Genomic DNA, 19372 nt, shown 5'->3' with positions numbered 1-19372 from the left:
GCTTTTCAAAGTTATTTTCTCCACCCGCAGGCTTACGCTTTCATGGAGGACATGCGCAGCCGCATTCCCACAGTCAACATGGCGTATTATGTCAACATGCGCACCATTGAGGCTGTCCACCGAGCCTTGGATATCCCACTTGGGCGTGGCATAGGGGCGGAGACTGCAGCAGGCCAGGGGGAGGATGATGATGACGTGGAAGAGGATGTGCAGGAAGACTTTCAGGAGGATGAGGGTTTTTGTTGAAGATGGAATCTGCAGGAGAAACAGAATTTAAAACTGACCTAGCCAAGAGTACTTTTCAGTTTTGGGGTGCATGTTCATGGCTCTCAGGCATGAAGGTTTTTCTCAAGATGTGAAGCTTTTCGAAATAGGTGTAACTCTTAAAAATTGATTTGGAGATGTTTTCACCAGTGAGAGGGTTACATGTTTTGATCCTTATGTGTCTTTCTTGAGGGCTGTCATTTCACATTTTGTCCAGTCAAAATGTCAGGCCTTTGAGTGTTATTGTATTTCAAGTCACTCCAGTCAGTAAGTAGTTTGCAGCGATGTTGAATTTCTTTTAACCACTTCGGACCGGGGCATTTTTCAACGTTGAGGATGCTGGGCCGGCATGACTATCATTTTTTCCGTTTTCAAAATCCTTCAACAATTCATCATTCCATTTAACAGTCGTTTATAGCCGCACGGAGTAATCTTCAGGCACTACTCTAAGTTGACAGGTGACCTTCATTGACGCCCGAATATTTCAGCCAGGCCTGCAGCCTTGTAAACAGAGCCCAGATTGTGCGGTGTTATACAGCTGTCTTTTGTTCACGAACCTGGCTCAGTGCACTGCTGACCTCTTTTCAATAGGGGCCAGATTAGCATGCAGCGGTGCTGTGTGGCTCATCGCTGCGGTGGTGGAGAGCTTTTGTCCCCGGTGGTAATCCGCTTGCTCTAAATACCCCAAACCCTGGTATACGGTTTCAAAATAACGCTGGATTATCACCACTTTTGAGAGTGAAAAATGCCGGTCATGCCCAGCAGCCTGGTCTTTTGTTCGGAGTACGGTCTTTTGTTACAGGGCCCTGTTTCCTTTGTCCGAGTTCGGAGACCCCGGCCACACATATAAACCATACGGCTCCGATCCCGGAGTCCCCGGCTGGTAGTGGTTAAGCTTAGAATTTTGAAGCTTTTAACTGGGAATTTGCTGTCTTGAACTCTTTACCCCTTGTGCACACAAGTCTGTTATGTCCAAGGTTCAGTAACTGGGGGCATTGGCACAGCAACAAGATGGCGGACCGGCAAAGATGGTAGTCAGTGACTAGACAGCAGCATCAAAGTCACACTGATGGCAAAACACAAGTAAGCAATTTCCTGTTGATTGTGCACAGGGCAACAGTGGACAGTGTGTGCTTCATGCAGAAATGTATGCAAGTTCAGTGTACCCTAATTCAACGGATGAGACTGTACATGGAGCCAGGAACAAGCTTTCCACCCAAGGCCTTTCAGAGTGGACAATGAAAGCCAGGAACAAGCTTTCCACCCAAGGCCTTTCAGAGTGGACAATGAAAGACTTTTGAGACAATAGACTGATTGCGCCTGCTAAGTCACGTGACCTATAGTGGGTATTAAATATCAACAAACACGGCGTCCACCAAAAGCAAAGTGTTTCATAAGTATCATGTACCAAAAATAAAGCCGACGGTAGGTACCCAGTGTTGTAGTCGAGTACTTTTTTTCTGAGTACCAAGTACTGCCGAGTACTTTGACTGCCGAGTGCAAAGACACATCGAGTACTTTGCCAGCCGAGTACAAGTACTGGTTTCCGAGTACAAGTACTTGCACTTCCGAGTACGAGTACAAGTACTTCTAATTCCGAGTACGAGTACTTCTAATTCCGAGTATGAGTACAAGTACTTCTAATTCAAAAGTAGTTTCATCTTAATTTAGAGACTCTAAGACCTGCCACTGTGTAAAAGAAACACCGAATGCAGATGACATGGCTACAAGAACAAGTGATCTGGCTAGCAATGTTACGGTCACTACACGTGCGTGGCAGCAGTTGACACAAAGTGCACGGCGCGGCGAAGTCTATTTTCCAGACTCAATTATTCACATGCCTGTGATTTTCTGTATGTTGGGTTCGTCGTTAGAATTTTCAGGTCCAGGAACCAGACTACCAATGCCCAAGTAAATCGCGGGACCATTCTGGAGTACCACAATATAATTTGCGTACGTGATTGGTTAAGTACGCGCACAGACGGCGAATTGGTCGTATACGTTAATGGTAACACCTTCGGCCTTCTCTTTGTCAGACCCGTATTGAATATCGGGCCATTGGGGTTGATATTTTTGTACCTCATTTTAACGGCCGTGGTATCGAGTACGAGTACTTTGATGCTCGAGTACAATTTTTGGATGTCAAGTTCCGAGTATTTTGTAGCCCGAGTACAAGAACTGTCGTTTGAGTATGAGTACTTGGACGTCCAAGTACAAGTACTCTGAAAATGGTACTTGAGTAGTACTCGATACGAGTACTGAGTACGAGTACTACAACTCTGTAGGTACCATACTTGGACTACTGATGTGCTGGGTACTATACCATATTTTGGCTGTATTGTTTGTAAACAACACTCAAAACACACGTTGATATGGGGTCGATACCCACTATACAGACCTCCCAACATTGGCTATGTATGAAGAATTTGGAATCCAACCCAAAATTTGAAATTTTTTATGAAAAATCAGAATATTCTCTGTATTACCATGAACAAGTAAAAATCAGTGCTGCATTATACAAGAGTCAAATCCATGTCCGTGAAGATGTACAGAACCATACATACTCACTGATTCCATAAAAGTTTGATTTTCACAAGAGTTTAATAATTTTCTCCCGAATGTGTTGAGTCACCACAAAATTCAGCGAAAAAATCACCTTGTGGTACTTGCACACTTGACACGATCGTGGTCGATTTCACAGCAGTGCTTAGTCTTGGATCCAAACATTCTTAGTCGTGGTTCCAAGTGAAACCGGGCGCCACACGACACATACAATGTAGCTCGTTGAGAGGGCATTTTCGTCCATCTCATTTCAATTTGGCAGAAAGTTTAGGGGCGAAATAGGAATGGCGGGAACGAAGTGAAAAAGTGGAAATTCTCTGACAAAGTCGGGAAGGTTGGGAGGTCTGCACTATAAGTCATGTGAATTAGCAGGTGCAATCGTTCTGGTGGCTATGAATATTGTGGACTTTTTCTATTATGTACTGCCAGTTTAAAGCTCAGTTTCGCTAACACCATTGTGTTTGCTGTCACCAAACAGCACACTAGGAGATAGAAGTCCTTATTTTTTGTGTTCATGGTAATTCTTAAGATATTTGCACGAATTGAATTGCACCTTCCTGGTATTTATGTGAAACTTGAATTTCATTGGCAAAGACATGTTTTCGAATTCCCTCACATTTTTTAAGTCTGTAAATATTTGGTTCTCTTTGTAGAAAGGCTACAAATTGTATATATTGTGTAAAAAAATGACTTACATGATGTTAGACTTAAAAGAGTGTGCATGGTCAGTCGATTAGATTTGGGAGTTCTCCAAAAAAACTGATTGTTAAACTGTAATTGATATCAGTAGATTGTATTCAAGTTTCAAAAAGTGACCAGAAGCAGTTGAGTTATTCCCTTTGTCAAGACTTTACTTTATTATCAGCCTTCTTTGAATAATAAACAATTCTCTGCATATTATTTTACATACATGTATATACAATATAACACTGGTGAATGGCTTGATTCTCTTCATACAGAAAACCCCAAAATACTCATACAAATTTTGGAATATTTAAAAATTCAACAGCAGTATTTAGAAACAGGTGTACCCCTGTTTGGTTAAAGGGGAAATAAAATTATCATCAGCTCGGAAGGAGAGGAAAAGGTTAAGAAAGACTAAAGGTACCTTTGATTGGTGGGTTTTTTAGTGCATATCAACTCCGCATGCCAAATCTATGGTGGGTATGTATTGAAAATCAAATGTTCCTGCATGACTGTTTTGGACCAAGTTATACAAGCAATGCATTGTTACTGGATAAACATCAAGGGCGTAAAATGAAGTAAAAATGTGAACATGTTAAATTTTATCATGTCAACTTGATAACGGCCAATGACAGTCAAAAGCACAAGGCAATTTTTTATTCATTTACACGTGGCAGGAAGGTTTCCAAATCTCAGCGTAAATGCCATACGTGGCCTGAATTAAGCCACCTTTTAGCCTCAGTTAAGACCTTCTTAAGACATTCTCTTGCACAGAAATGCCAAACTTTCTGCTCTGAAGCCACAGTTTGGAGTATTGTCATTTAGTGGCTGATTGACAGAAGTTTGAAAAATGATCCCGGGGATGTCAAACCCCAGTCAGCCGAGATTTAAAAAAATGACTGAAGCCACGCAAAGAAAAATTATAAGAGAAGAAAAGAATCCATCTCTAGCAGGATCCGAGTCTGGTGTCTGGGCAGGCTGTAGAGGAGGGTGCAGACATCAGCACTGAGGTCCTACATGTAGGTGTAGACCTGGTCCTGCTGTAACAAGGCCTCTTCCACTGCCAGCGCTGCACCTGTACTGACTTCATCTTGGTCTCTCTGTGAGTGGGCAAACATAGGTACAAATGGTGTTTGAGGTGTAAGAGATGGCAGCGTATCCACAAGGGGAGGTGAGGGGAACAGAGAGGCAAGTTTCCCCTTCTGCAGACCTGTTAAAACCACCAGCATTTTAAAAATGGTACTACCAACTGATTTTTTGAGGAAGGAGCTTGAGGATTTTTATACAGGTGAAAAAAATTTGAGAATCATTCATGGGGAAAAAATTCCATTTTGCTCCCTCTAAGTCCCGGATATGCCACTAGCAAGAGATTTTTTTATCCTGTTACTTGAAAGGAACATGTAACTTCAAGAACATGAGTTGTAAGAATGTGGATTTGAGATTCCTTGAGCTGCAATGAATTCTGGAGTGACGGATGTAAAAATCTTTGGTACACCACATGTAGCATTCTGATTTATTCTCCAACAACGAAAACACAAATATTGAAATATTGGTTAAGTGTTGATCTTGATGCTCTAAAGTTATGTGACTTCAAATGTAGCCACATGACTAGAATGCCCTAAGATGATGTTCAGAATCTTACCAGTAACTCCAAGACTAACAGGTCGCTCAATCGTTTCACCTCCTTTGGCTGGGCCATCAATGAATCTTCACGTCTGAGTTGAGGGGAAAAATTGATAAAGGAAATGGTGCAGTGAATACAATAGAGAAACTTTACCTAAGCTGTTATATATACTCCCATGCCTGCATTGATGTGAAACGCACTGTGGTAGGCCATCATCAAGAACATTCAAACCACTGGGTGCAACAACGGCATAATGTGTGTTGAGTATAGGTTTTTCAAGATATCAGCCAAGGTTCTCTTTAAATACTGGCATAAAATCACTGAGAAAGACAGACCAGAGCTGGTTCCCTATCAGTGCTGACGGAAAAATCTCCATTCTTAATTCCCATGACCTAGTAGACCTCACCTTGGGGTACACAATTCCCCGGCACAAAGTCACATAATCTTGTCATAAAAAGAAAACATGTAGACCTTGAATACAAAAGCATTTCATTACATCTTGCTCTTGTAAGAAATGTGCAAAACTTCTACTAGTTTTGATTTGTTAATTCTGCAGCAAGAATTTCTGACCTCATGTGCTCCTGCAGCTGCTGCTTCTGTCTCTTCAGGAACTGTGCGTGGGTTTTCAGTCCGTCATCGTGCATCAGTTTGTAGTTCTCATCTGCTTGCCTGATTGAATGGAAGGTGTCTTGGATCAACTGCTTGTAGGTTGGGGCGTCCATCGTGCAGCGGTGGTTAAGTCCAAACAATGTGAAGTGCGACAATGGTATGAAGTTCCGCTCTGTGAAATTTGCAACACTTTAAACTCTTCTCAAGTCTCTCCTGTTTTCCTTTCCAAAATTTATGACATCTATTGGAAAGACTGGAAATAAGCCTATATCACTTGGCTTTCGTTGCTGTGCTGCATATGAAGTCCTGGCTGCGGCTAGCAATAACCAGAGCCATGTACAGAGAGAGAGTACCACTCAACCTCAGACTTGAGAACCAAAATGGCTGTTCACAGCGTGCCATTTTGTTTGCACAACTGTCTATATACTGCTCTGGCAATGACATGTGCTTCTATGGAAGTCAATGGGTAGCAGCCGTAGCCATTTGCCATAGACACTTGAGTTACTGCTTGCCACAGCCAAGACATTGGGACAAAGTCTTATCCAAATCCAGCCCAACTTGGAACCCACTGATTCTCAAATGTGAACGGATGAAAAGTGCATGCATCGAAAGGATATGGAGGTAGTTTCCTGATCTCGGTTCTCCTGAGGAGGTTGTCGATACCGGCCTTCTGGTCCAGTCCCTTCTGCCTGAGGAAGTGTAAGACCAATGGACTCTGACCATTGCTGTTGAAGATGACCTTGGCGAATGTGGCTCCTTCACCGACAGGGTGGGACTGTCAATCCAGAATACAACAAAAACGTGAAATTGGCATCCACTGATTTGATGGGCAAAGAATTTTAAGATGGTTGGGTTTGGATCCTCTCTGATGTTTCTGAGTTTCTGTGCGGGGCTCACCATTGTGGAAGATATGCTCTACTCTGCCAACAGGAGACAGGGGGATGACTGTAATGAGGTGTGGTTATTGTTTAAGAAAGGCAAGTGGTTAAGGCCCGAGGTGAAGGATGCAACATTGCGTCCCCTGGTTTGTTTCAGAACTCAAACGACTGGTAAAAGAGATAAGTTGCACAGTGTAACCATACAATTACTCTTTTTGGTTGCAGCACTGCACCAACCTATAACGTTCCCATAGCTATAATTGAAACTCCTTTGGTGATTGGAATGCACCTTCAGTTGTTTAAAAGTGACTTGTACTAACCTCTTCTGCCTGTCCGTTGCTCCGTAGCCTGGTTACAGACTGTGTTGTTGACTTGGATGCATGTGTCTCCAGCGCGTGTCTGCTACCGCTGTCACGAGGCCTTAACTTTCCCCCGTTGTTCTTGGAGAGGACATCACTTCTCGGATCATTCCGTCCTCTGTGGCTCTTTCGCGCTCTTGTCTTACCTGTTTGACACTCGCTGCCATCTGGGACTTCGGAAGTGTCCTCGCTGATTGGAAGTAGCCCACCTGTCTTCACACCTCCCTTTGCTGTCTCTGTGTGGCCAGGGCCAGGTAGTTGGTGGACAGCAGGCCCCCTGGCACCCCCTCGGAGAGGCAGGGGGGCGTGTTGCGCCCGCGCCACCGTTGATATGGACATGAAGTCCGAGTCCTGGGGCATTAAGCCTGTGGCGGCAGTCGAGACTGAGGACTCGCTGGGTGTTTGGGAATGTTTGGTTTTACCTGAGAGATTGTGAAGGGGTTGAGGATGGACAGCTGCTGGATCGACAGGTTTACTAGGATTGGAATGACTGCTATCCTCTGGAGTCAACATGTCAAAGTTGAAAAGACCACCTATGATTTAACAGAAAATTACAAAAATATTAAAATTCATTGCAAAAACGATCAAGGAACAAAATATCTGTTTAGGAATATTTCTCAAGAAAAAGTCAAGGGCAAGATTAACATTAAGGTGCAGGACGGAAAAGGTGAAAGTAGGAGCCCTTAGTTCAAAGATTTTTCTGACCTTTCTTATTGTCTGCTTTCATGAACTCCTCTCTTTTCATGTTTGGTGGCTCCAGAGCTGGGTAGTTCCACCTCAGCCATGTTCGTGGTGCTGGCCTGGTCCCCACCACCCACTGGGAGGTCAAACAGCAAAGGTCGCTTCTGAAGTCAGCGTCAAACTGCCGCCAGGAGTTTGGGAAGGCCGCGCAGAAGGCGCTGTAAATTGCCTGGGCTAGGATGTCACTGTAATCCTGAAGGGAAAACGGAAGCAAAACGGAAGACCTTATCAAACTTCCATTCCACACCAATTATTGATAAAAAATAGAAAATAGTTCGCGGTACCCGCTGCTTTATTTGACTCGGACCGGCCAGCCGACCCCGGCAAGCTCGGTGGTCGAGTGGTTAAGACATCTGCACTAGTAAGCAGGAGGTCGTGGGTTGGAGTCCCACCCGAGTAAGCTTGTGAGGTTTTTTTCGCAAGCTCTCGGACAAGCACTGAGCATGCAGTGCTTATTAATATATATACGTTGGGTAAGGGCAAAACCTGTTATATATAATTGATAAAAAATACTTGGCTGAAGATTGAATCTTTCAAGTGAAGCATATTCTTGTGAAAAATTTTGCCACCACAGGCCACCTTGGAGATAGTGATTCCAAAATCACATGTCCATATTTGCACAAAATTCTCCCTAGCTCAAGAAACCTCACACTACAACTTCTCCACAACAGTATAGTGAATCACACATGTAGCGGCGAGAAAATCATTCTGCTTTCTTTGTATGAGCAGCGACTTGCGTGTTGCAATTATTTGTCCCCAGAGGGCCCTGCTTTAGTGCTCACCTAATTCAGTACCGCCATTTTACACTCAGGAATGAAATCATTATTGTTTTGGCATTAATTTTTGTTAAAACCTTGCCAGCTCTGCAAAGTGAGTGCTAATCTTTAGTTTTTAGATTCGCTCTGCTCCGAGCGGAACAAAGAGGGCGTGCTCTTTTGGGTACTCACCGCATAGATGTGCCATGAGGCACACAAGTATATGCACGTTTGTCCCAGAGCATGCTGAGTATGCCTAACCAATTTATTCCGGCTTGTATGGTCTTTGCGTGCACGCAGAATGCATTCAAAAACTCGCTTGTAACCAGCTGTCTTTTTTTCGTCGATTGGGGGCGCACTTCAGCTCGGGGCAGATAGACTTTGTTGATTAACTTTGAAGTGGATATAGATTATAAATTTAAGAGAGTGTCATGAAGGTTTTTCCATGTGATTAGGACTTTTGCCTCTTTTACTAATGAGGGCGCTATGCACGTACATGTGTTTGTAGCTATATTTATCCGCTCCCTTGTGACAAGCTTGCTATTTAAATATTGTTTGAGATAGTTCACAGCAACAGATTCAGGTTTGAAAAGTTGTACTGGTGTAGGCCTGGATATAGGATTGCATGTGGATACAATAGTTAGGTATTTTTTCTTTTTAAATAGTTGAACCACACATCATCATCATCATTACTACTACCGCCACCACCCAACACCACGCTGCCGTGTCTGCGCCATCTCCACCACCACTGTTACACTGTCACCACAAATTTGCTCTGATTGCTTTCAAGTCACCCAACTGAATCACAAATTTGATTATTCTCTTCCAAGTTGAGGCACTGTCATTGAACAGCCGTCAATTTTGTCATGATTGTCACCCATTCGAGCTTGCCACACCGTGCCGGTGATTATAAGAGAACATATGATGTAACTGACATCCTTTGACCACCAATGGTGTGTGGCACTGCTGAGCCAAATATAAAATGTTGACGATCTGTAGCACGGAGGTTACGACGGATATATTTTGACCACAGAATGACTTACTTGGAAGAAGACGTCCCTGTACTTAGGGTGCTTTGCAAACAGCAACAGCTTGACGAAGTTGTGAGCCACACGGTTGAAGAGTCGCTCTTGAGTCTTCTTACTCGGATGGTAACGATAGAGGAAGAACCACCAGAACGTATCCTGGATGGATGAAGCCAACAATTCTAAAATATAGACAATAAGGCTGTGTCCGAACTAACCGGCTGTGGCTTGCAATACACATGACTCTACGGCAAGTAGCTGCGGTGGTTATGCAAAGACTCTTGTGTAATTTTACGCCGTCGCCAAGTAATTTGGAAATAGCCTAAGAGTGGGCTCTGTGGGTGAACCAAGCAGTGTATTCTTGGGGTGACACACCACTGCGTGCATGCACTTGCACATCTGGCGCAAGATAAAATACCAGTCCCGTGGGTACTCAGTGCACACTAATGAACTCTGCATGTCGCCAAAGCCTATCTAGTTGTCAACCGAGGGGGCATGTCCTTGGAACCAACAACACCATTACGACTGTGTTTAACAACATTAAGGACCTACAATGCATTTAAACGCATGAGGGAAGTAAGGTAGGTAATTAGATTTTCATATTTCACAGCACTTGATTCTTGCCTGTTCATATCAACAGCCCTGCAAGAACAATATGTACAGTAAATGTACACACATACATGTGTCTGCATAAGGGTGCATACGTGGGTGCTGTGAGCTAATGCTTGCAAGATGTACATGCAAGGTGAATTTGTTTTTTTCAATGAAAGTCAAGTCAACACACAATCATTGACCCTATACTGAGATGATCAAAACAGATCCACAGAAATCTGCACTCTGGATGCAGGGTCTGCAACACTGGAAGAACCCAGGAGACAACGGAATAACGACAGCTTACAACTAACACAGCCTCCGACATCTTGGAGAAAAAGAGCCTCTTGAACTCCTGCCTGTACTGGGGTTTGCACGGTAGGTCTGTCTGGGCTTCTGTCACCCTCTTTATGATGGTGAGTGTCTCCAAGTCTGGCAGGGGCGTCAGCTGGTTGGGGTCATAGCCCATGTACTGATGAAGCTGTAAGGGGCAAAGGGCGGGAGGATCCATGTTTTTTTTTCAAAAGGAAAATGAAAAAGCTCTTTACCGATCTGAAGAGCGCATAAACTGGCTACACCTTAATTTATTTTGGACAATCCTTGAAAGCCATCCGCACTCAATAGATTACCTGATTGTTTATACAGGTACCAGAAGTAATTAAACTGCAGCACTTGTAATTGTTCCGGAAGAGTTTGACAGGAAATTAATTTGTCTGTAGGCCAGAGGTACATGTAGGTAACATTGCAATTTGTTGCAACAAGACAGCCTGTAGGGGATGGTCATATAATACCACTTGTACACCGCCGATACACGTGCCCAGAATTTAAAAGAAATGAAAGAAAATGCCACGTCTAGATGGAAATGTGATATGTTCGCCTTTTTTTTGAAGCAGTGTGTCAGTTTTAATACACTTCTGGCCTCTTAGCGGTGGTGTACCCAGGCTCTTTTTTGGGGGGAGAAGGGACGGGTTCCAAAGGGGGGCATTGCAAAGCTGCATTTAATTGGAATTCAAAACTGCAAATGCTTATGGCTGTTTATGCCTTCCGTAAGCAATACACGTAAAGAATGTTCTTACCTCAACCAATTTTGGTTTGGTGTCTCCTTTGTCTTTGGCAATCTGAAAAGGAAAATGAAAACAGTAGGCGTCATTTCTTTCACACCATATTTTTGAAAAAAAAAAAACCCTCATGAGGACAAATGCAGGCAAGATAGAATTTCATTTGTGGGACTTCAGCATGGTGCCCACAATGGCAACACTGCAGCAGACCATAGTGTACGGTACGTCTGTAGACTACACAATATAGTCTTAAAAACTTTAAGAAGCTTCATCCACACTCAACCATCATTATATCTGACAGCAAAGCAAGGTACATGTATTCCTAAAGTACTCAACAAATTGACTCAGGCATAAATTCCACTCTACTTGCCACGTTCCAACTAAAATTCATTCCAAATTTGCAGAAAATTTGACTTCAAGACTTCTTTCTATGATTGAAGCTGTTTTCTCTTTACCTTCTTGCTTGACTCATTGATTTTGGCAAGGTGCTTCATCTTTGGAGTGACCACTGGAAATAATGCTAGAAGGACGGAATGGAAAACGGAGAGCACTTTAACTTAACCATCACGTATCATGCATGCAGAGAATCCGTTTGTTCAAAAACCCCATATGAATATAAAATTTCTTTTTGATAACATTTGAGAAGTGTTAAAATGTAACCATGGCATCTGTAAACCTTTTTTACCTTTTTTACTTTTTCACTTTTTCTCATTTTGCCTTTGAGAAACATTCTGCTAAGATCGAAACGTCAGGCCCTCCATATTTTGCAAACCTTTTTACTTTACTGACCACACATAAAACCCGAAAACAAGAATCTTTAAATGTAATGGAAAGAACAATAGGCTTTTAAAAATCTGACAACCCATCTGAATCCTAAATGGTTCAAATTATTCAGTTGTTCAATTCTGGCTTTTTGTGCTCCTATGCACAGAATCACTTTACCATCAACGAATTTTTAAAAACAGCCACTAGTTTTTACCCTTATCCACCACAGATTCAAACCAAAATGTCATGACCCTGTATGCAGAGGATTACCGGTTCTCAACCAAGATTTTGTTGAACATACAAGAATAATTTTGTCTGTCGACCAAGTAGCTCCATGTGACCGTTACCCAAGAACTTCAATTTCAGAAAGATTTGCAAGATGTTGAGGCTTCCATCTATGAGGTAAAAGTCACTGTACAGTGTAAACCATACCTATAGCCAGACATGTACTTTCAAACTGCAAATACACTGTTGATTGTTTAAAGCTACAATGTAAAAGCTGCCAACAAAATAAATGGTATGATTTATATATGTATTTTACATATCTTACACTTTCGTTGGTGAATAAAAAACACCTGTCTGGTCACTTTTTTGAAAGCAAATCCCCCGGGAAGGAGAACCCACGATTGGATTGTTTCCATCATTGCTTTGGGCCTGTCTATAGAAGACGCCCCCTCAAAGTTCACTCTCGCGGGCCTCAATTAGGACGTGTGAAACCCTAGGACTAACTACGTGTTACCTGTAGCCCACCTATAGGCGCATATACATGTACAGTGTACATGCTCGGTGTAATTTTTTTTCTGTTGCTCAAACACATTAAAAATTGATTCCTATCTCAAAGGGTCTAACGTCAGCCGCACGTGGGCATTAGGGTCATAATTGAAACTGTAAGACAATATCTTCATGGTGACCTACCCTGCAATCCGACTCATTAAAAATTCATGATGAGCTGAAAAACACAAGTTTGCACCTTTGTCCTTTAAGATCAGAATAAGTCTGAAATAAGGCATGACTTACTGATCTGTGTACCAATAGTTATAGCTGTCTAGTATTCAAATGAACAGAAAAGACGATGATACATGTACATTTTTTCCGAATAAAGAATAATTGTGGACTGAAAAGGTGAATAACGAGGGTTAAAATACACGTACACATATACTCATTCAAATAATGACATTATCTCTACATAACTGTACTGTACATGAAGATACCCATACGTGTGGGTGGGTGGGGCTTGTGGATAGATGAGACAGTGGAAAGGGGGATGAAGCGAGTACCTGTCTGTGTATAACTCAAATTACAACTTGGGAATAATGTAAAGCCAAAACAAGAAATGGCACTTCAAATAAGGTAAAACCCAAGGGATGCATCACCCACAAAAGCCTACAGTTACAAACTGCATTCATGCAAGAATAATCATGCAATTTCTTGAGCGTGGTAAAAGGAATAAAAAAAAGCCTGCATTTGCATGCATGTTGTACATTATCTTCCTCCATGCCGGAGGTAAGTTGATAAAGAAGAATTACAATTTGATTTTAACACTTAGTGGAATTTCAGTACATGTACACGTTTCACTTTCTTTTCAATTAGTAAATGAATTTTTCAGGGTTTAATACTGTGTTAATCTCTCTCTTTTTCAAAGACTCACCTGCAACTGGAAAAGCATGCAATTTTAGTTTTGAGGAAAACAATTAGCCAGTGAAAATGATCCAAAGTTATAAATACAGGTTATTCATTATGCTTTTTAAAGAGGGCAGCCATATTAATTAAATGGTGACAATAATTTGTGTAAAAGGCAGAAATAAAAGATTGTTGCTGACAGAAAACTTTACACCCTATCATTATAGAATTCAGAATTACTGGAGATTGAGGCCTCTGTCCAGGCTCCATCATGTACATGTACACGTACAGAAAACGCAAAACCAAAAGAAAACAAAGAATATCTATCACGGTCCTGAGGGGACAATTTGACAAATGACCAAAACTATCAGATCACATTTTGAGGGTTTTTTTTTGGGGGGGGGGCTGGAGGGTATGAGACATTATTTTGGTAGTCACTGTTTGAGGTTTACATTCCACCTTCCATTCTTTTTTTGCACCAAAAAAAAAATTAACCACAAAGAAATAAAAGAAACACAGGCATTGCCCGTTAGTCTGTCCTCTTACACATAAATTCCCAGTTTCAATTTCAAGCTGTACTTGTGTGGTATATGCACTGTGTACAACCAAACGGTTTTGTTTGGTAACCCTTGCACAAGTGCACAGGTACATGTACATAAGAACAAAAACAGACGGTAAAAGGGGATTTAGTTCCAATAGTTCTTACTCGATTTAGCAGCGTACACGCCAGCAAATTGATTCAGTTCTTTCACATCCGATGCTGTCCAGGGTAGATGTTTGAACAAAAAAATGGATTAATCTACCAAAACTTTGACCAATCAGTAGAGGTGGTTGTTAGTCACAGCAAACGCGTAGATGAATGCATGTTAGTTAATTACGCACAGCAATACATGTATGCACTATCGTTAACTACATGTACATGTACAACTGCGTGTTGCTACTAATGTTATCTTTGTGCCTGTGACAAATAGGATTCAGCTTCATTACTTCAAGGTCCAGCTCAAAGTTGAGGTCTCCAAAACTTGCAACGTTTCCTTGACACATGATCACCAAAGGACTACTTGGTAAAAATTTGAAAAAAAAAAAAAACAACATGCTGATCTGAAGTTGATCCATACATACATGTATGCCCCAGACTGCACAGTCTGCTTCAGTGTACCAAGCTCCTTTGAATTTCTTTGTCAAACTTCAGGCTCAAATGTAGAAAGTGTATGAACATGTACACTATGTGTGACTACACAGCAAACTAATGGAAGCATTCTATGACCAACCTAGGAGTATATGTACATGTATGTAGAATATACAACCAACATCAAAAGCTACAAAACTGTAGGCAGTGAAAAATGGTTTTTCTATGAAAATGAAAATATGCGGCCACTTGTACAGGTACTGTATGCCAGCAATTGTAAAACCCGATGCACCGTCTCCATCAAGTAGATGATGAAAGTGCCTCTAAAATCAGGTTTTAATCAGTTTGGTGAGCTAAATCAACAACCAGTACACACGCACATGTATGGGTATCTATGCACCACGGTGTACCGGTGCTGTAAGTACTGTGTATGCACCATGGACCCTTTGCAGTGTGTAATGGTGATGATGTCGATAATTGAAAAAAAAACAAACTATTCTCTAGTCTACCACAGAGCTACCAGTATTGCGGAAACTGTTGTGTGAAGCCAAAACAACCAATGTACATGTATGTTTTCTGCACCTTTGTTCATTCATACACCACCACAACGCGCAGGTTTTTCAGACCATGCAGACTGTATTGAAAAAATTCCCTGAGCATTCAAGAAAAAGTAAAACTTTTTTTCTACTGAAAGCGCACTGCAGGAAATCACACAAAAATAGGAGTTTGATATAAATTATCACATCTACAGGTATCACGGCAAACAGTTTTGCAATTTTTGTTGGCAAGCTGATCCCTTATATGTAACGGGCCATCAAATCTTTCCATTCAAAATCTTTAATTTGCCACAAGCTCAGTATACGGTCATTATTAATTCCTATCAATACATGAGATATTTTACATGAGGTACATGTACACGTATGTTATGGTGACCGACTAAACAAGGGCAGAAAAAAAAGAGATTCAGAGAAGAAGGAAAAAAAAAAAGAATTATGGAGAGGGAATATGCAAAATATAGGGAAAATGCACAAAACAAACAGGTTTCTGTACAGTCCTACTGGTAATTCTCCTGTTTTTACAGTCTCTTTCATGACAAACACACTGGTAATGTACATGTGCTGTACATGCAGATGAAAACAACTAGTATTGGAAATACATTTTTATGGCTGGCTGTCAGTGAATAAAAATTAGTGTACAATATCAAATAAACAAATCTACCCTACATGTACTGGAAAAAGAAATGTGTATTGAAAATGACAGAATAATGAAGATTTGTATAGCCACAGTGTGGCATGAATGTGAAGTAACTTACAGGTATGTACTGGTACATGTAGGTACATGTACATGTACGTACATCTAAGTAATTAAATTGTACAAATGTTATTTGAAGCTTGTGCAAAGACAATTCTCATTATTGAGCTGACTTTTGAAACTTGATATTTGCTTGTGTACATAATTTCTGACTTTCTGTTACATAAAACTACACAACAATGTACACTGAATGTGGTTTATACAAAGCTTAGAAATGGACAAATTCACATTAAGATGTGCACGCCCAACTAAAGCTTGAAAGAGGCAGTACTTTACAAGGTTGACAGTGTCTAAACTCTCCAAGAATGTGGGTGAACAAGGAATGTTTATACAATGACTTCACTAGATGACTTCTCTAGATCTACTGAGGTGAAGGAAGGTATCACCAAGTGATTTGGGAGGGGGCTCAACATATCGTTGGTGGCAGATTTTATGGATTTGAACGGTACTCAAGTTTTCTTTGAAGAGATTATCACTTGACAAGGCCATAACAAGGGCAATGCATACAGCAGCTTTTCTAAAGACAAGTCCAACTTGCCTTTGAATAAATTTCAAACGTCATGAAAACACCTGTGGTACTCCAAATCTCTTTTTCAAAGACAGGAACATGCACAGCGTGTTTAAAGTGAATGGCATGAAAGCCTGAAGCTACCAGTACAGTAATAATGCTTGTGAATGAAACATTCCAAGCACAATGTATCCGGCTCACAGCGGGGAACTTTCATGTGCGGGTCACTGGACAAATTGTTAGAAACCCAGCTCCCTCCAAGACAATCAACTAATGGTGATGCCCCCTTCGGCAGAAAAAAAAAAGCAATGAGGAAAAAAATCACTGCACACTCAAAAGCTGTGTTACCACAGTGTGCCTGTCAGCGCACATCACAAAAAGCTAGAGAGGTGGCAGAGGATTCATTTGCAAGCAACTTACGAGAAACTGCAGGAAGAGGCAAGGAATGGAAAGCACAGTTTGTTTCAAATAAAAGGCGCAACGCTTGCAAGAGTAAGACGTTAACGAAACATCACAAATAAGAAGCAAAAGCAAATTAGGCCCAGAAAACAAACAGCAGTACATGTATGTTCATACAAGTATCATAAACTGATCTTGGCATCAAGCAATATTGTCAAATTCGGAACAAGTTCGAAGAGTATGATACCATGCATGTATTCAAAAAATGTATTTATTAAAGCATTTCATATTTTCAATTTTTAGGCCAAAAGAGTTAGGTTTTTCCTTTGGTTTTTAATGATTCAGTTTTTCCGTATATTATCCAATGTACATGTATTGGTAAGTGTACTTTATATTGGTTTTGATCTGAACATCACGGGAGAAGTGATATTACTTAAGTTTAATCATCACAGAAACTTTTTATAATGAATAAAAACATTTATTACAACCTTCAAGTGTCAAATCTATCAATATTTATAGGGATGAGGATCCTTTCAATCGTTGCCTGTATATCAAATTGACAATTATTACTCTCAATTTTTTCCCATGACTCTGGCCACGTGTACTTTTCAAAATATCTAGAGCTTTGGGTTTGTTGGATTGACTTCTGTTTTTTTTATTTGGGGAAGTTACTTTTTTTTTTACAATTTATGGAATTTGTCAGACTTTCTGAATGCAAGCCTACATAGATGATTACCTTTCTGGGGACCCTTCTGAAATCTTGGTGACATTGGCAGGACATCATCAGGAACATTGGTGGCCTTACTCTCAATCAACAGTTCAGAGAAACCCTGCAGCTCCCTGTCCAAGGTTGCTATCCTCTCGTTAACTCTTTCAATGCTGCCCACCAGGAACGCTGTGCCGTACATTACACTCAGGAAAGACAAAGCATTCCTTTGCTGTATTTTGGAAAAAAGTCTTTTACTTTTGGTTTAGACAACTCAGTTTAGATAAAGTTTTGCCCATTTTAATTAATTTAAGAAAATGGTATCAAAATGAATAGTTTATATTTTGCTGAGATCCGGTCATGCCTTCTTCTTTTTAAATTTAAATGTATAGCCAGCACTGAACTGAATTACTGAGTGAGCAAGCGTGTAGCATAGTCATGACATTCAGAGAGAGCGAGTATGACTCAAAGCACTTCCTGGAAGAAAAGTATTCCAGACATGCCAGATACGGACACTCCTTGACACCCTCTGTAGACTGTACAAATACTACATGCAGGCCTACTGTACATGTACATGTATGAGACTGGTTTATGAAATTTTTGGAATTTTCAAAGTGAACACCGCATTACTTTCACTGCTAAATTTGACTTTTTAGGACATTTTATTGCTTTAAGATGACGAACAGGTCAGGGAAAACTTAGCGGTGTCCGTATATACATTATCACATAGAATTCTTTCCTCCTTCAAAATTTCCAATCGAATTCCAAGTTAAATTGCAGTATATTTCACTTTACTTTTTATGATCTGTGGTTCTGGCTATTAAAAGGGAAGTGACATCGGAAATTATACTATTGTGTAGATCAAGTACCGGTACATGTTCATGTACCTGTACTAGTGGGTGTGTTTGAGCGAGCTACTCGCCTTAAAATGAGTATACTCCTGAGTGCTCATCAGCTGGAGTACAACCCGAGGGTTAGCAAGAGTATACTCTCACTTAAGGGGGATTATACTCCTGTACCCGAGTGTAATGCGCACGCATCCTACTTGTGGTAACGGGAGTAACCGTGCGAACACGTTTCAGGTCCAAATTTCATCTCATAGATGTGGGTTTCCTATGTCGGGCAATCATGGCAATGGTTGTGCCAATCCCTAAGTACAGTCTGACAGTATGGAACCAAAAGACCACTTCTCACAGTAAATGGGTAGAATTTCTACATGTAATCAGGTCTGACTAAGGTAACTTCAAGTCACTACTCCATCATACACAGAGTATGACGGAGTAGGCCTAATTCTGAAAGTAGACTATTAAAGGTTACATGGAGGAAGGAGGGGATTGTTAGAACTAGGCCAGGGCTAGGCCTAACTCTAAGTTCTCCAAGTCCAACAGTCCAAAATTGAACAGATTTACTGACACCGTGTTCTGAAAGGAAGGAGTTCCATATATAGGCCTAGGCCTAGCCTACGGGCAACCATGGTAATCCTAGTTTAATTTAGGTTTCTGTCATCCCCAATTTTTTTCACGAAACTACTTAAACAATCGGAGATAACCATGTCTGTAGCCGTTGTGCTTTAACTCTTCTAAGATATCTCATACTGTCAAACATATTCACTTCACATAGATTTAAGGATACGTGCTGTCTTTTTCTGCTCTCCGATTAATTTTTCTCTTGCTTTGTCAAGCTCTTCTTTGGTGTCTAAAACATCTTCTCGATACAAGTTCATGGGAGAGTTCGTCCTGTTTATGTCCGCCATTTTGAATCACCTAGTTTACCGCGCATGCGGC

The 19372-nt window shown here is 41.1% G+C and overlaps 2 protein-coding genes across 5 annotated transcripts in view; one reads left to right on the top strand and one right to left on the bottom strand.

Annotated features, from left to right (window-relative positions):
- Positions 1 to 4052, top strand: part of ift140 (intraflagellar transport 140) — a 27884-nt gene extending 23832 nt beyond the window's left edge. For 2 of the 3 annotated variants that reach the window (XM_022239765.2, XM_022239763.2), the window contains one exon: positions 31 to 3660. In XM_022239765.2, coding sequence (XP_022095457.2) covers positions 31 to 246 — 216 coding nt within the window. In that variant the 3' untranslated portion in view covers positions 247 to 3660. Of the gene's footprint in view, positions 1 to 30; positions 3661 to 3913 lie in introns of those variants that run through there. The other variant, XR_015425873.1, reaches the window with a different exon arrangement.
- fam227a (family with sequence similarity 227 member A) lies at positions 3657 to 19372 on the bottom strand. Of its 2 annotated transcripts, XM_087138933.1 has the most exons (13): positions 19221 to 19372; positions 17619 to 17777; positions 14242 to 14295; positions 11606 to 11670; positions 11169 to 11210; positions 10400 to 10573; positions 9520 to 9660; positions 7686 to 7914; positions 6942 to 7513; positions 6360 to 6518; positions 5705 to 5856; positions 5153 to 5225; positions 3657 to 4610 (listed from the first exon to the last, which is right to left on the bottom strand). In XM_087138933.1, the coding sequence occupies exons 1-13, from the start codon at positions 19339 to 19341 to the stop codon at positions 4524 to 4526; spliced, it is 2028 nt and encodes a 675-aa protein (XP_086995059.1). In that variant the 5' UTR covers positions 19342 to 19372; the 3' UTR covers positions 3657 to 4523. The 2 variants fall into 2 exon arrangements, with proteins under 2 accessions (XP_086995059.1, XP_086995060.1); XM_087138934.1 differs by lacking the exon at positions 14242 to 14295.

Source organism: Acanthaster planci, linkage group LG07, assembly GCF_054643075.1.
Source record: "Acanthaster planci isolate LZ-2023a linkage group LG07, COTS_SCS, whole genome shotgun sequence".
NCBI lineage: Eukaryota > Metazoa > Echinodermata > Asteroidea > Valvatida > Acanthasteridae > Acanthaster > Acanthaster planci.
This window is presented reverse-complemented; position numbering and strand designations above follow the sequence as displayed.